The following is a 17,180-nucleotide window of genomic DNA, read 5'->3' on the forward strand; positions in this document are numbered from 1 at the left end:
TGGCCAAAAGCCTGTGAGTGAACAGAACACAACTGGAAATGAGATGGAAAATAAAATGGGTCCTTTTAAAAACACGCTGAATGTTGATTAGAATAGGGTGATATTCAGATGACCAAGCAGTGTTCAGTGCTCTCTTTTAATAACATTTTGGTTTTCTTTTTCTTTTTTAAAAGGTGAAAAGAGATTTGAGTGCCCAGAATGTTCTAAAAGGTTTATGCGAAGTGACCATCTCTCGAAACATGTCAAAACTCATCAGAACAAGAAGGGTGGTGGAACAGCCCTTGCTATTGTTACCTCAGGAGAACTGGACTCTTCAGTTACTGAGGTTCTTGGTTCTCCAAGAATTGTCACTGTTGCTGCCATTTCTCAAGATTCAAACCCAGCAACCCCTAATGTTTCAACAAACATGGAAGAATTCTGAAAGGATCGTTTATGTGGACACCTAGTGCTGCACTTAAGTTTACATACCTTTCAGGATATGGAAGTGGGCTGGTAAAGTGGATTACAGAGCAGGAAATCTTTTTTTCAGTCATGACTTCTGTAAGTTCCAGGTTGGAGGGTCAGCATGGGAAGTGTACACCGGTGCAACAAGACAAAAATTTCAAAAATACAAACAGCGCAAATTGATGACTGGATAAACAGATAGAGGAATAATATTTCCATACTGTACTTTTTTAGTTTATATATCTGTATATTCTGTAATGATTTTAAGTGAACTTTACCCCCCTATTTTAGCACTGTATGTTAATGTGTTTATAAAATCAGATAGTATCAATGTAAAACTGGGTGGGCCTTGACTAGGATTAATACCATTTGATGAAGGCACTTTGTTTTTAACATAAATTTGTAATAATCTCGTGAGAGCACCCTTTTCCCATAAGGCACAGCAAAACAGAACACAGGATGAACAACAGTGGATATATTTTGGGATTTTGCTCACTCCATACAACACATTGGTTAATTTTGGCCATCTTTTCTCAAGTTTTGGAATTACTCAAATAGCAGCTGAATGATGCATGCTGCAAAGTGATTCTGAGGTGGGCCTCAGATTAGTTTTGACTACTACATTATAGTAGTGTGTATAAATGACAATCAGTGAGTTCTAATTCCTCTCTTTGTGTGGAGAGCTAGGTTACATAGAATTAGTGTAAACAGTAGGAAAGATAAAACCATAGAAAGATATTAACATAAGTTTTACAAAAGTAATGGTATCTTCATGTAGAATGAAAAAAAATTGTGTCAATTTTTGGTAATTCATTTCATTTTATGTTTCCCTGCCCATGGCAAGGAGGTTGGAACTAGATGATCTTTAAGGTCCATTCCAACCCAAACCATTCTGTGGTTCTATGATTCTGTATTTTAAAACATCTGTGGCCCATTTCTAACTCATAGATAACTTGAATCTTAAAAACTCGACCTTAGGTGTTTGACTGTTTTGTTAGAATCATGGAAATCAATCAGACAACTGACTGTTGTCCAGTATCTCCTCGCTGTAAATACTAGTTTATCATGTTGTGGTTAATGTGCTGAGTTCTTTGTGCTTTGACTTAATAGCCAAAGAAAAAAAATAATTTTCACATTTTAATGAGAAAAGAAGTAAGTAAACATTTTCTCTTTCCCCTTAAATATTACCATTTCTTCTTCCTCTTCGAGGATAATACATAGGCTGGTAATAAATACCTGTTACCTATCAAGTCTTATACTGACCCTCCAACCACAAAAACTGGGAAAAGAGAAATATTATCTTTTTGGGACATGAATTTTGGTTCCAACGGTTTGGTTACATTTTCAGATGTGACAGTGAATATAGAGGAAATGTATAAAAAAACAAAAAAAAAAAAAAAAAGAAAAAAGGAAAAAAACAACAACAAAAATTTCATTTTCTATGTGAAAATTCCAGTAGGTACAAGGAGGAAAGATGGCCAAATATTTCATACTCAGGATTTTTAATTACTTCCCCTAGTCATAAGTATAACCTTTTACATCTACAGTCACTTATTAATAAATTCTCATTACCACTTTTTAAGGAGATTTATATACCAAAATGTTTTTAATGTAACTGAAGGAAGTACAGTGCAAGAAGAACAAGATGTTTTTCTTTCCCCAGCAAATTATGAAAGAAGAATGTGTGTGGTAGCTGTTGGTTTGAGAGACATAACAGGTACCCTGTGCATTCCCTAAAGAGCATATACTTCTCATCTGAACAATTTATCAATCTTGTGGTGTTTTCTGTATTTTTGAAGCAAAAGAAATATCATTGTTTACACTGTGTACACTTTAGGCCAGCCCTTTGTAGCAAAATACTAAGCTGAGGGTATTTTATACTTTCAGTTTACATAGAAAGCTTTGAGATTAAAGAAAAACAATTTTACACTGTGGTTATGAATTTCAAGTTTCTTAAAGCTTTTTTAGACTTGTAACAGAGTCTTTAAATTTTAGTTGGGTTTTGTACATTATTTTGTATATTTTATTTAAAGTACTCTTAACTGATGTATCTGGATTTAAAACGTCAGAAGCAATTAGGTGTTACATTTAATACAGATGAACATTAGGTAGTATTAACTGTTAATTTTATTATAAAGGAAATGAAATGTCAAAGATATATTTTATCATTATGCTTCACAATCAGTGCTCTACATTACTTTATGCAAAGAAGAACTTTCCTAATGTTAATATTTCCTAAAAGTTAACAGTTTTGTAAACTGAAGTTACAAGCATTCTGCACAACCATTTCATATGTAATTTTTTCATGCATACTTATGTATGCAGATAGGAAACTGAAGTAATTTTTAGTCTGCAATGAATCCCTATTATAGATGTATCCAAATCTAAATCTGGTTGGCTTCATAGCATCTCAAGTACATTAACTTGTGTTAGCAGGTGCACATTTTACCGCTGGAATTAGAAACATTCTGCCAGTCTGTTCTGCATACCATTCTGAATCCACTTTTCTGTCTTAAAAGGATCGTAAATTTCAATGTCCTTTATTTGACTCAGTGGGATATAGCTGTTGTAAGTAATAGGGCACAGATGTGCTGTAGTATCTTGTTTAATGGCATTTCACTGTTCATTCCCTTTGCCACCATTAAAAATTTTGCTTTATTGTAATTATCAGTGCAAAGTGTATTTACCATGGTAGAACTCCAGTGTTAGAATAGTTTTTTTCTTACAATATACTTTCTTTGGTTAGGTTTGTGTATGTGTTGCCGATTACATTAGCAATTGGTGTTAAGTCATTATTTATCACATTCTTTCACGAGAGCAGTAATAAAAGTGTGTAATCTAGGAGAAAAAGTTAATTTGTCAAAGTTAAGTAAGCATGATGTTTAGGTCCTATTTTTCAATTTTATAACTGTTTTATTGCAACAATATTTGTATTTAAGTCCTCATTTTAATGCCTTGTGGTGTTTTTTTATGCATGTCACTGAATTGTCATCCCGCAAGAATTGATGTGCAGCATAGGGTATTAAATCTACATAATGATTTTGAAACAGAAAAATAGTTGATGGTAAAAATGTAAATGTTTTGCAAAAATTCCTTATAAAAAAAAAAGTTTTGTAGTAATATTTCACTTGTAAATTTTTCTAAAAAAAAAAATGGAAAAGGAAAAAAATGAGAGTAACGTTTCCCCACATCTAGAATTTAGAAATTAATTCTGCCAGCAAAGCCTGTAAGGCATTAATCTGACACTTTTACAATGCTGATTTGTATAATTTTTTGGTGGGTTTGGAACTAAAATCATGTACAAGTTGTTGCCTGCAATAACATTTTGCAAGTAACCTATTAAAATTCCCTTGAGTTTAAAAGGTTTCTTCGTTTAATTGCTTACAATATAAAGCAGCAATAAATAATGTTTGTATGATAATCTGTTCATCAAGAAGAACACTAGAAAACAAATGCTTCTCAATGGGGAAAGGTTGGCAGCAGCTTCTGGATTTGTGTAATTAAGAGCTGTACTTGCTGGTCAGCGTTTCCTAACTGGCAGACTCCCAGCAGGGAATTAAACCAGCAGATTCTAGCTCAGCATGAATTCTGTGGGGTTTGTTCAGCTCTTGCGAATGGAAGCTACAGTTGTTCCTGAACACACCAAAGGGAAAAATTTCCTAAGGTAAGGAATATGTACACACACACACAGAGATAAAATACAAATTTAGAAAACGGAAGATAATTCAGTTTGACAGATAAATAATAGAAGTGTCACTGTATTGCACACAGGGAATGAATGTAACAAATAAAGGGAAACCTGAAAGTACTGACTTCAATTCATAGAAAATATATTGAGCTTTTCTTAGTGAAATGTCGACAGGCTCCTACATTGTGTTATACTAAAATAGCTTCCATGATATGCCAAATTGCTAATGATAAAGTTATACAATTTTTTTTTAAATGCTAAAAGTTTTTATGGTATAGTTTACCATACTTTTGCAGTGAATAAATAATGCTGTTTCACAAAGGACGAAATACACAGAGAATCACAAGATCATTTCGGTTGGAAGAGACCTTAAACATCATTGAGCTCCACTGAAAAGCTAACACTGTAAATACCACCACTAAAACATGTCCCTAACCACCACATATACATATAAGAAGGCCACTTAATTCCATTTTCCAAAAGAAGATGAATTAATAATTTGGGACTTCTAACCTTGTACTGCAAAGCAGAATCATTTTTCGTAACTGAGATATAAATTACATTATCTTCGTTATATGTTTGATTAAATACCTGTTAAAGTCTCAGTAAACTCTATTTGAATGTCAAACTTCTGAAGTCAATCTATGTCATAATGCAAAGTAAATGGGCATCTGACCAACTAATATGTCTTTATTGACCAATTTTTTTAGTATTGTGGCACTGGTGTGTTTTGAAGCAAATTCTACATTATTGGTAAGAGACTAGTCCTCTGCTTACACCATTTCAAATATACAATATCAGAAAATAACATTCTTACATAAGGACGAATGTGCACATTATGTTTTACCCTTTTAGTCCTTCAGATGTGATTGTTCTACTCTGGGAAGCATGAAGCATGACACCAAATTGAATATTTCTGTCCACAACCATTAATTCACTACCATTGCTAAAATTATCAAAAGTTACATTTTCTATTTATTCCATTAGCTTTATTTTCTGTCCGGCTAGGTAGCAAATATCAGGATTAATTCATACTGAACTTCCTAATGCCTTCCATGCCCCTGTTTCCCATTCCTTTTCCTTTCTCCAAAGCTACTTGCATAATTTCCTGATATCTTGAGATTTGTCGATGGAAATGGAAGTGCTGTGGAGACCTAGAGCTGGCATGTGCTATCTTTGCTTGCTAGAATGCCTTCCATGGAAAGAGGAGAGTGAGATACCTTTTCTAGAAGAGCCTCACTAAAAATGACCAGAGGTTATCACAAGTGGGTAGAGTGGTGCTTTCCCCAACTACCGTGGGTGTAGTGATGGGCATTTTTCTGTTCAGTTTATTATGGTTTGTTGGATGGTTTTCTTAGCAAGTATCAAAATTCTGTTAAGCCTTTATTTTTATGTTGTTTTTAGTTGAATGCATTGCTTTGTGTCACCTGCATGTATTTTAAAGGAAAGTCTTGGACCAAATTCCAGGAAGAGCCCAATCTCAAAGCTGGCTGACCTTTTGATGTTGACACATTTGTCAAAGTTCTGAAAGATTTTTAAAACTACTGAAAGCAAGTAGCAAGAGAAACATTCTCTGCATAGACCTAGACACGTTCAGATTTTTTAAAAAAAGCCAGTTAATGAGGCATTGATTTACTTTCACAGCTCAATTTCCTAACTTAAACTGATGCTGATAGGTAATATGTTGGTCTGCTAAGTGGGCATATACATCTTTCAGGACTTAAAGGTTCTTGAGTTTGTACATCAACAAGTATATAAAACACTATCCTATTGCTAACTCCTTTTTATCAGTTCTTCAGTCTTGCAAATATAGATTCTGCTGCTTACATTTTAAAAATCTCAGGGATTAATATGCAAAATTACACAGGTGACTGGAAAAAAAGCTGAGAAAGTGAAAGCTAAACCAAGTGAAGTAATTTTTTCCAGTCACATATTTAACTTTTGTATTGTTTTAATTTTTGCTTAGACATGCCAGATTTTCATCATTTTGTGTCAGTTCCTAAGAGGAAACTTCTGTAACTTCCAAAACTTCTTCCATAGGTGCAGAAGAAGTGTTTATTTAAAGGAGAAAAAAAATGTAGCTGGAGCATAAACGGGATTCTGGTTGTGTACCTTTTCTCCCTAAAGTCTTCAACTTTTATTGACATCATCACTAAAGTTTACTGCTGCTCATAAAGGGAAAAGAAGTCAAGATAGTTGAAGGAGGCAAGAATTACCTGAGAGGGGGATGAGAAGGATGATAAAACACTTAATTAGGGGAAAGAAAAAAAAGATTACATTACAAAATAGGAAACTGAAGAACTAAAAGGATCCCAAATGGAGTCTAAAATGATACTATGCAGTCAGGAAAAGCAGTAGTTACCATTAGTAGTTACCATGTTGAGCTAGAAGGAAGTGAAGAATAGGTAGGATTTTCCTTTTACAAATATACTTTATATTTTACACTTTTGACTTTTGACACAACACTGGTCTTGCACGTGGTACTGGCAGCTTCTTTATGTTGAGCAGAAGACACAGAGTACTCAGTAGATTCACTATTGAAAGGTGTTTGAAAGTGGAAATCCTTTTCAGTGTTTATTTCTCTAAACGGCTGGTCTTGCAGACAGATTAGAATATGGTTAAAAGTAGAGTCCCTTGGGAGCTGTGCATGGACACAGTAAATGTCAATCATCCTGGATGTTACCATCTGTTTATATTAAGAGAAGCAACCGATTTTTACAGATTGTCATAAACCAGAGAGATTTTTCTACTTACATAGAAAAAATTCAATTTCCCTCAGCTTTTTTTCACTTCCTCTTTTATAGCAGCATGAAACTACACAGAAATAAAGTTGGTAGCCTTGATGGAATAAAAATACTCTGGTTTAATGGTAAGAGCTTAAGACATGAAATAGTCATACATTTAAGCTCCTGCTCTTAAATATGAGCAGAACTGATTTCATTGGCATCCAACATCAATTTACTGAAAACATTCACTGGCATCCAATGTCAATTTACTGAAAACATTCAAGTGGTGTAATTCACATGTATTGTAGTAAATATGACTTTTGCATTAAACACAATCCACACTTCTACATTGGCATCTCTAAATTTCACTTTTGTTGAAATAAATGCCTGAAGCCTCTTCTGGAACTAAGATTGAAACCTTTGGGTAGTCTTCTATTTTTACACTTGCAGCTTGGCACTGAGGAAAAGAAATCATCCTCTGTGGTCTTGAGGAGATATCTAGCAAACTCATAGGAACACATGCAGTGAAAAGAAGCTGACTGAAACAAATATTTATTACAACAAACCCCTACCAGTTGGACAGCAATGATACATGGAGGAAAATCAATAATGAAAATTATTGTGGAAGAGGATAACAGATTTCAAATGTGTCACAGGTTCAGAAAAAGAATTTGGAGATGACCATTTTGCCACACTGAAGAAATAAAAATACATGTGCCACAATAATTTGTATGAATCCCTTCATTTGAATGACTTGACAGAATGTACCATGTGACCCTCAGGTGAACTAACTAAATAAAGCTTTCCACAAAAAATCTACAAGCAGTTTTTAATAAGGATCAGGAAAGTATTTTTTGAAGGTGCCAACCTTTTTCATTTCAGAGAACAAAAGCATCTATTACACTACTTCACTGAGATCTTACAGATCAATATATTTTCAATAAAATGTCTTATAAATCAATATATTTTACATGTATATCTAGTAAACTGTCACCTTATATCCCTCAAAATGTATTATCACGATCTCAAATTACTGTTGAATTTGTCTGTTAATAATCTGTTAATTGTCCTTCTGACTGGCCAACTAAGAGATTCAAATATCCACTCTATATATTATGTTGAATATTTCTATTCATTGTGCTACAGCTGCAGTAGCTGACTAGATAATTTGCATTGAAGCTTTTATCCATGCTCTTGCTGAAGTGCACTCCTAGGAGATTTTCTGCTGAATATTTGAGATAAGATTTAAAGAAACAAAAATATTATCAGGAAAGAATAAAGCAAATAAAGCTTGAGCACAAATTATGAGGACAGTCACTGAGGTTACATAAGTCAGGAAGAGACTTTGGGTCAACTTTTAGGATTTTTCATCCTTGTTTAATTACAGGTCTTTTGAGTTTTCTTTAAAGCATGTTTTATTTGATTTCATTACAGGAAATTGGGAAATTACTTGCCTTCAATAGATGGATGGATTAGATAGATAGATAGATAGATAGACAGACAGACAGACAGACAGACAGATAGATAGATAGATAGATAGATAGATAGATAGATAGATAGATAGATAGATGAAATTTTTTCATCAGTGCCCATTTAAGTTTGTAGACTCTTCTGGCTGTGACCCAAGAGGCAGGTTCATACAGATAGGGGAAGCCTGGAAAAACTCCTGCACTTACACCAGGACAGGTGTTTTCTCTGCCACTCTGTGATTCCAGAAAAGAGATGTAGTTCAAGGTTAGCTGTGAGGAGCTTTACTGCACAGATCGATGTCTCCAAAGAGGAAGAGATTAAAAAAAAAAAAAATCTGTTTCCTTGAGAAAGGTGGAAAGTGCTCTGAAAGTTGGTTACTTGCTAAATGTTGACCAAGTGAAGCATGAAAAGCAAACGGATGGCAATGGTGAGAGAGCCAAGCTCCCAAGCCCTAGCAACACTGCTGAATTCTGGCTGACCCCTGCAGAGGGGAAAGTAATCGCCTTCTCTTAGAATATAACAACAAAGGTGCTCACAGAAAAGAAATCAGCTGAAGAAATGTATGTCCCCTGTGCTGGAAAATGAGGAGAGTAAAATTCATCAAGCAGCACTACAGTTTTCTGCACAAAGAAAGCAAGCCAGCTCCAAAGGTCTGTGGGGCAGCAGCCTGGCACAAGGTGGATGGCTGAGCATTGCCTCACTGTTTGTGCTCAGCTGCTGAGAGAGTGCACATGCGGCAGCACAGAGCTCTGTGCTCAGAAGTACTGCTTTATAAGGTACATTGGTAACAGAACTCAACTCATAGTTCCATCCCAGATGTTTTCTTGACAACAACTCCATGATCACAGAGATCTCCAGATGCCCATGCTAAGAGCCGGCACATATTTTATAAGGGTGTTTTTGCATTAGTTACGTGGCAGAAATCAACTTTTTCGGGGATGAGTGGCTGTCTACAGAGATGCTCTACAGCTTGGCAGATCACCATGGGCTGGTAGAGACATGAGCAGCCTGTAAGTGCCAAACTGAAGAAACCTCGGAGAGAAACCTGTCACATGCCAAGTGAAGATGGCTTTCCTTGCAGTTGACATAATGGGTGTTTTTCCCAGACATTCACAGATACTTTGCTTTCACTGGGTTGAAAACATGCGTTATGAAAATATCTGTGTTTTGTTTGTGCTGAATCAGATACAGTTAGGTAGCTTTAGCAGCTGTGAATTTGGGAGGGCAAACGCTAGTGACCTGTTCTTTTTTGTTCTGCAAAAAGCAAGCCGAGGAGCAGTTTTAGATCTCGGTAGGAAATGTTTGTTGCACAGTGAGCATAACTTCAGAAAGCAGCTGTCCTCTCACCGCCGTGGAAGAGGCGGTTGCTACTCTCATGGCCTGAAGTTTAACTAAGAGCTGCCCAAATAAAACTGCTCTCGGGGCATTGCTGCCTCCTGACCCCTCGTCCTTGTGTCCCCGCGGGAGCGGGATTCGGCGGGATCTGTCCCGGTGGTTGTTCTGGAGCCCTGGGTGGGAGCCCGACATTTGTGGTCTTGTTTGTGTCTAACAGCTCCCACCGGACGCGCTGTCTTGGCACCCCCAGGGCGCGCTGGGGAGCAGGTCCGGGCAGGCAACAAACAGTTAATTTATGGCACTTTTGTACACATTTGCGGAGAGGGATACTGAGATAAGGATTCGTATTTCACACGTTCCTGGGAGCGCGGGGGAGAATGCACCAGTGTTGCTCCATAGAGTCTCGCCGCCGTAAACGATCCCGAATTCCCTGAAATCCCGCCGCGCTGCCGTGCCCTCCGCCTCCGGCTCCTCCCGCACGGGCTCCGCCGCCCGCCCCCGGGGCCGTCCCGGCGGAGGGACCGGGCCGCCTCCGCTCCGCCGGCCGAGGGAGCAGCGCCGTGCCCTGGCTGCAGCAGCGGGAAGGGGCCGGGCACAGCCATCCCCAGGGAGACGGGAACGCGGTGAGCGGGGAGACGGGACGGGGCAGAGAGGGGATCATGAATGTTTGAGCCGGCGGCAGCGGAGCTGAGCCCCGTGCCCCCAGCGCGGCTCCCGAGGCGGCCCCGGCAGCGGCAGGTGAGCGGGGCCGGGCCCGAGCCCCCTTTCCCTGACGAGCCTCCTGTGTCCTGCCAAGCCCCCCTTTCCTCTGCCGAGCCTCCTGTGTCCTGCCAAACCCCCTTTTCCTCTGCCGAGCCCCCTGTCCCCGGCCGAGCCCCCTGTCCCTAGCCGAGCCTCCTCTCCCCTGCCGAGCCCTCGTTCTCCTGCCGAGCCCCCTTGTGCCCTTGTCGAGCCCCCCGTTCCCGGCCGAGCCCCCTTTCCCCTTTACCTGGCGCCGCGGGTGCCTCCTGCCGGCCCATGGGGAGCTTTCCGCAGGGAATTTCAGAGGATGCTCTTTCTCCCTCTCCCGGGGTGGGTAGTGGGAAAATACAGCGGGGTTGTGTTTCTTATTTTCAGTTCCGGAGGTTTTGTTATTTTGAAAACCTGAAGAGCGACCAACAACCAAGTAAGTGAGGTTGTCGTCTCTCGGTGGAATTTAGTGTCAATCTGAAACAAAAAATTGGTTGGCTTTTTTTGAAGGAACAGGGGCTGGACAAAATCTCAGACTGATTTCACAGCCTTGGTTTGACCAGCACAGCAAGTTCAAAAATTAATTCTTTGTGCAGCTTTTCTTTTCATCACCGTATCTCTCATCCAGTGAGCTGCATGCGTTTTAAGAATAGTTTAACTCTGATAGAAACCAAGAGGTAGAAATACTGGTGCTTTAGAGTATCAGTTTTCTTCCTGACCTCTCCTCCCTCAACCATGTATGGTTTTGAAGATCTTCTGCACCATTTACTTTGACAAAGGTAATTGATTTCTCTGCTGTACTGACTCTGTGACATCTGGGTTGAGAACTAGAAACACAAAATCTGGTCCCAGTGAAAATCTTTGTAGTAAATGAGTTGTTTTCATTATTATAGTGTGCAACAGGAAAATCTGGGAACACTTTAGCTGTGCAAAGCACACCTCCCCTACTCCCTCCCATCCTTCTCCCAAAGGAGTCATGCTTATGCTATGGCAGGGATTCCTGCAATTTCTTACCTCCACTTGCTGCCCTGTGCCATAAGTAGGGTGATCTTCTCCAAGGGCATTATTCCTCTCCTGGGAAGCTGTCTCTGTCCCTCTTAGTCCCCTGCCCCATACCATTCAGTGGGCTACAACCTCACTTTAGGAGTCACTTAATGCTGTATATGCTTGTTGGTGTGACAGAATTAACCAATTTCTTGTTGGTATGGTCCCAGAGAGCACTCAGTTTAGCCTGTGCTCAGTAATAGCTGTTACCTCTTTCAGGTAGGCTAAAAGCATTTTTCTTCAATGGAAATTTCAGTTCTGCATTTCTGAGCAAGCAGAGAAATTACGGTAACTTGCAGAGCTGCCAAGCCATGAAATAAAGAGCCCTGGCAAAGACGATTCTGAAGAGTTAGTTTATTTTTGGACATGAAGACACAATTTATGATGAAATTATGCTATTGGAAATAGTTTTCTAGTTCCCACTAACTCAATTTATAGTTAAGTTATACTTGAGTCAAGTATATAGAGTTCAACAGAGTTAGGTCTGTGAGAATCTTGTCTCATCTCCTAAATGCAACTTGCTGGTAACTGGAAGGAAGACCCTGATTCTGTACCTGATACCTACCAATTAGGCTCTCTGGAAGATAAGACTATATGGTCAGTGAATATCCATAGGGAAGGTGGAAAAGCAAGTTTAGAAGGAAGAAAAATGAGTATGTATGTTTGTGTAATATAGGTTCTGGAAAACATTTATTAGATTTGAAACTTACCTATTCATATATGATGTTTTCTTCACTCTGTCCAAACAAAACATGCTGAGGTTCTGGCTGCTATTATGCATCAGTTGTTGGAGAGCTCTGATAGGCAGCTGAAGCTCTCCTCATCTTTTGTCTGTCTAAAGAGAAATGTGGCAGTGGTATTGTCAAACCAATAACCCACATCTCCCTTGATTTGGGTGCCACATGAGGTGGTGCAGAAAGCTGGCTGTGCTATAAGGAGCATCATGGAATGCCTTTGAATGAGAACAACAGGAAGGACCTTCAGTCTGGGGAGCTGGCTCAAACACTGCTCCAGCACACAGTGGCCTTCATAGGAGAGGTTTTTATATCTGAATACTTGTGATAAAGCAGGAAAGAAAAAGAAAATAAAAAGAATGATATTTTAACTGGCACGAGAGACAACTGATGCAAAATAACTCTTATGAAAGTACTTTAAAAAAAAGTAGCTACCCTAATATAATCATCAGAAGTGGTTTGTTTCTGGAAGCTTAGTTCTGTGCAGCATGTCACTCTTCCTTTCTTTTTGTTGCTTTTTGTATAATGGATGTGACTGCTGTCATCCAAATTGTTTACTGCATGAAAGATATATTCTTGCTTGTGTTGAAGTCTGCAGAGCCATCCCCAGTGCAGTGCAAGGTGATGCACTTCTTGTCCAGTGTATGTCACTGTGAAAGATGAGGCATGAGTCACTTTCCTGGTGGGCACTGATGACTAACTGCCTCTCCTTCGGGAGCAAGTGTGGGGCTGCCACACCAGCAACTGGGCACACAGGGAATCATCACCTCAAATCATCTCTCTGATGATTACATGATGTAAAAGCAGTTTATTAAGTTGCAAGATTAAAGATTATTTGCGACTCATAAAGGAAGAAAACTCATAAGAAGGTAATAATAGAAGGAATACTTAATTTTGCAAGAGTCTTCCTAAAATTGTGCTGCTTCTGAAATGTAAATCATAAGAGATTTGTACACAAGATTTGACAGCGTGTCATGTAAGGCTTATTAGGATTAAATATAAAAACAATTACTTGTATAAGATTTTCTTAAAGAAAAGCACCTTCTTATAGAGTACATGTCATAAAGCTCTTTAGAAATCTCTTGCTTTATTAACAATATATAGAAGACTCTTAGAATTAGGTATAGGTACAAAATGTCCAGGGTATTTTTTGTGTTGTAAATGTCCTGGGATTAACTTGAAGTATTTAGTTTCCAGGTTTTCAACTGAGTCTATCTCCTACCCTTGCAATAAGATTTCCCTTAAAATTCCTTTAGAAATTCTGCCTTATACCAACAGTGGATTTAAACTTGGTACAAAAAGGCAACATCATAGATTAAAGATTTTGTACTGTTCTTTCTAGCTCCCAAATCATGCCTGTGGTCCTTATCTTGACTATTGGGGTCTCTTTTCCAAAATTTTGAGAAAGTTTGGCTCATCAAAATAACATGTTTTTAAGTGCAAATACTCCAGTTCTGTGGAAAATTTTCTGATGTACAGATGCAGGTCCAAATGTTGGTTGGGGGGAGAAGAATGTGGTGGTTCATGTGCATAGCTCAGACTTGGGGAAACCCAAATTTAAGACTAGGAAAGCCAATCAGGTTTCACAGAACAGTTTTTAATTATTACCCAGCATTTTTATGGAAGAAAATGAAGTTTCAAAGAGGAGATAAATGTGTGCCATTTATGCTGCAGTATTTCAGATATTGTGTAAAAATGCCAATAGCGATGACAGGAAGATGAAAAGTATTCTTTTTGTCTGCTAGCACTTTGTTAGTAGTGTTCAGATTTCAGGCTGGTCATTATGTTTTCAGTTTGATCTTGAGAGGCAGCGGTCATGAATAGGGGCAGGGGTAGAACCACAACTCCCCTGCCGGGACAGAAATCTCTTCCTGATTGAAGCCCATGACAAAACTCCCATCAACATCAAAGCAGAAAAATTTCAAGCACAGCAACCTGAATGCATCTCAAATCCACTGTTGGGCAGCTTGGAAAGGTCAAGGTTTTTTTTTTCAAAGATTAGTAGGGAAAAGAAAACGACTGAGAGCAAATCATGACTAGCATAAAGAGGAAGTTGGCAAGTAAGTTCATTGCTAAATCTGTGTTTATTAAGGAGGCTAACTTTTTGTGAAAACTGATGCAGGCATTCATCTCCCTTAGGTGTTTCTTTTTCAAATGAGAATGGGATTTGTTTTTTTCCTTGATTTGATGTTAGGGAAAAGAATATGTTAGATTTGGTGGTATCTCTAGCACTGTGGCTGTTTACTTAACCAGCATATTCTGCAAAGAAAAGACAGAATTTCCCAGATTACCTGCTAAAGTTTGTATTTTAGGTATCTTGTAACTTTCGATTTCCATGTGTTTGTGTTATAACAAAACCAAACCAAAGCAACAAAATATTTGTCAACACAAAGTGCTTAAAAATTTATTTAAAAATATTTTAAAACCTTTTGCAAAGGAGATACTGAAAGGGAAATAAAAGGTTTTGACATGAATTTACTGCTCGCTCAGTATGTACTGAAGGACTATAATTTATAACTTTGATATTTAAATCTAGTTGTGACATCTTATAACATGGCTTTAGTGTTCAAAAATAGAAAAATAACCTCCCACAATGATATTTTTGCTCCTTTTTTCCATACTGGAGCAAATCCAAACCCTATCAGATTTACGAAGTCCATGAACTTTAAGGAGTTTATTGTGTTAAGGAGGCATAAATTACTTCATAAAGCCACAAATGAACTCGTTAAATTACTGTCTGCCTTCTGAGTCCCTCGGGAGCACAGAACAGTGTGAGGCATGCCCTGCTCATGGATGAGATGGGGACTGACCAGCGTGGCAGACGTCAGGAGCTTTTAGGAGAGGAGGATGGGCTGCTGGGAGAGCAGATCCTGCTGCCCTGGAGCAGCTGGTGGTGCTCAGGGCAGGCTGGGATGGAGCCTGAGCCTCAAGATACTGGAGAAACTGTTACTCTATCAGGCCCTAGTAAATTAGATTTTGGGAGAAGGATGGTGGTTAAAACAGATAAATAGAAGTGCTATGGTTTTCATCCTAGCTACTCCAGCTTTTTTGTGCCCTCTTGGTTACCTGTTGCTTTGCAATTTTTACTCAATTATTTGTATGCTGAGGTTGCTCTTGTGCTGTTCATGTCTTCACTGTCAAAACAAGCTAAAGGCACCATGAGTTTGTAACCACTTATGCAAAAGCAGACTTGCATCACTATTTTCCTTGTTGCTTCCTTTTGTGTTATTTTTCAGTTTCTTGTTTGTAAGTCACTGGCACAGAAAGGAATCAGGGGAATAATTATGGATATAGCAGCATATCTTAAGCTGCACAGGGCTCTAAAACTGAGTTCATAGCAAGTATTCATCTCCCTGAATTCTGTAAGTCAAAGGTTACTTGTCAATTTTGATGTTTGGTACTCAAAGATGTTTTAAAGTATATTTTAAACTGTAATCGTTTTTTCATATTGAAATATGAATTTTCAGGAATTTTTATTTTGGGTTTGATAATTTCAAATTTCACTTTAGCAGGATGTAGAGTCATCAGAATTTGGAATCAGTTGAAGCTACGATTCGAGAGTACAAAATAGGCTTATTCTCTTGAATTATCTTTTAAATGTGTTTCCAATAGATTGCACTTCTGTGTTGCCTTGAGCATTTAATGTGAAGTGAGCTGATATAATAAAAGGCATCTTACTGTTTTTGATGAGACTAACACTAATATCAAAGGGTGGCATCAAAAAGGAGAGTGTCAGTAATTATTCAGGTGTGCCTCTCTTACCTTAGAGACAGCAATAGTATGAGCTGTGTTCCAGAGAGCTCACAGCTTAAGCAAACCTAAGTTTGGGACTGACTGTGTCCAGAGATGATTGATAATCAGTTGTTGGGTGAATGAAGGTTTATAATCCTGTCAATAACAAATGGTCTGAAGGCTTTGGCCAGGGTCAGCTCCCTGCTCTGTGTCATGGCAGTGAAGCAGCTGTGCCAGGCAGAACAGTGGAAGCACTAAAAACTCAGCTGAAACTGAGGCAGAACTGATGAATTGGCTTAAGTGAAAGGAAAAAATAGAACGTGGAACAGAATGTAAGCTTTAATGTTCCATAAATATTTTATTAAAATGCTTTGCTGTGTATTTTTAGTTTCTCTTTTTGTAAACACTGGCAAAATGTAATAAAATATATTAAATAAGATCTATTTCATATTTTATGCTTATGTTAACTCTCATGTTTATTCAAAAAAACAAATTACCATATAACATTAGGAAATTAAATAGTAAAATTTAGATTTTTCACTTCTGGAATAACTGTAAGGAACCATTCAAGGAATCTGCAGCCAATAATTTTTGAGAGGGTGTTTGGGCATGGTGTTGTTTAATATATACAGCTGAAATGTGATCTGTGTCTTTCTAAACAGTCTTTTAGCTCTGTCTTCATGTTTTTTTCTTTTTAAAAATCTTATTCTAGTCAGAACTAAATTCCAAATTTCAGTGTTGTTCATCCTTAAAGTGCAAATAGGAATGGGGAGTGAAGAGCTCTGTACTATCATGAGGCAGTATTTGCTTTGAAATTCAGGGGCTGCTTTTGTATTTTGCAGACAAGATTCTAATTCCAGGACACTGCTACATGCAGTTGAATCAGTGGTGGTCTCAGCAGATTCATGACACTGTGAGAAGGGATCCTGCTGATCTTCTTCTGCATGGTCTTCATAGGGGCCTCCAAACTGAGCTGAACTTCTGGAAAGCAAGAAAAGACAAAATTTTATTTAAAAATAAACAGGTAAGAGATTTCAGGTATCATTGCAAACATCAAGTAGAACTTTCATTTGGATTGCTTTTCTCTATGCACTTTGAAAAACGAGGCACCAAAACAATGACTTTATGTTGTTTTGTTTCCCAAAGTAATCAGGATTTGCATAAATTACAAAAGAAAAACTAAGCTTAACATATGATGAAGTTGAAGATAATGTTAAGGGGTTAAATAGCTGTAAGGGATTCTGTTGTTCTTGTCCATCTCTTTTAAATTTCTTCCCA

General features: G+C 38.2%; 2 protein-coding genes across 2 annotated transcripts in view; both read left to right on the forward strand.

Moving 5' to 3' along the window:
• SP4 (Sp4 transcription factor) overlaps nt 1-3,806 on the forward strand; it is a 28,213-nt gene extending 24,407 nt beyond the window's left edge. The window contains exon 6 of the mRNA XM_014894362.2: nt 174-3,806. Within this exon, the coding sequence (XP_014749848.1) occupies nt 174-421 (248 nt within the window). The 3' untranslated portion in view covers nt 422-3,806. The remainder of the gene's footprint in view (nt 1-173) is intronic.
• A 6,974-nt stretch (nt 3,807-10,780) lies between these two features.
• DNAH11 (dynein axonemal heavy chain 11) overlaps nt 10,781-17,180 on the forward strand; it is a 138,108-nt gene continuing 131,708 nt past the window's right edge. Inside the window, exons 1-2 of the mRNA XM_088162916.1 lie at nt 10,781-10,828; nt 16,745-16,926. The gene's annotated coding sequence lies outside the window, so the exon portion shown is untranslated. The remainder of the gene's footprint in view (nt 10,829-16,744; nt 16,927-17,180) is intronic.

This window comes from Sturnus vulgaris, chromosome 1 (genome assembly GCF_052056855.1).
Source record: "Sturnus vulgaris isolate bStuVul1 chromosome 1, bStuVul1.hap1, whole genome shotgun sequence".
NCBI classification, from domain to species: Eukaryota; Metazoa; Chordata; class Aves; order Passeriformes; family Sturnidae; genus Sturnus; species Sturnus vulgaris.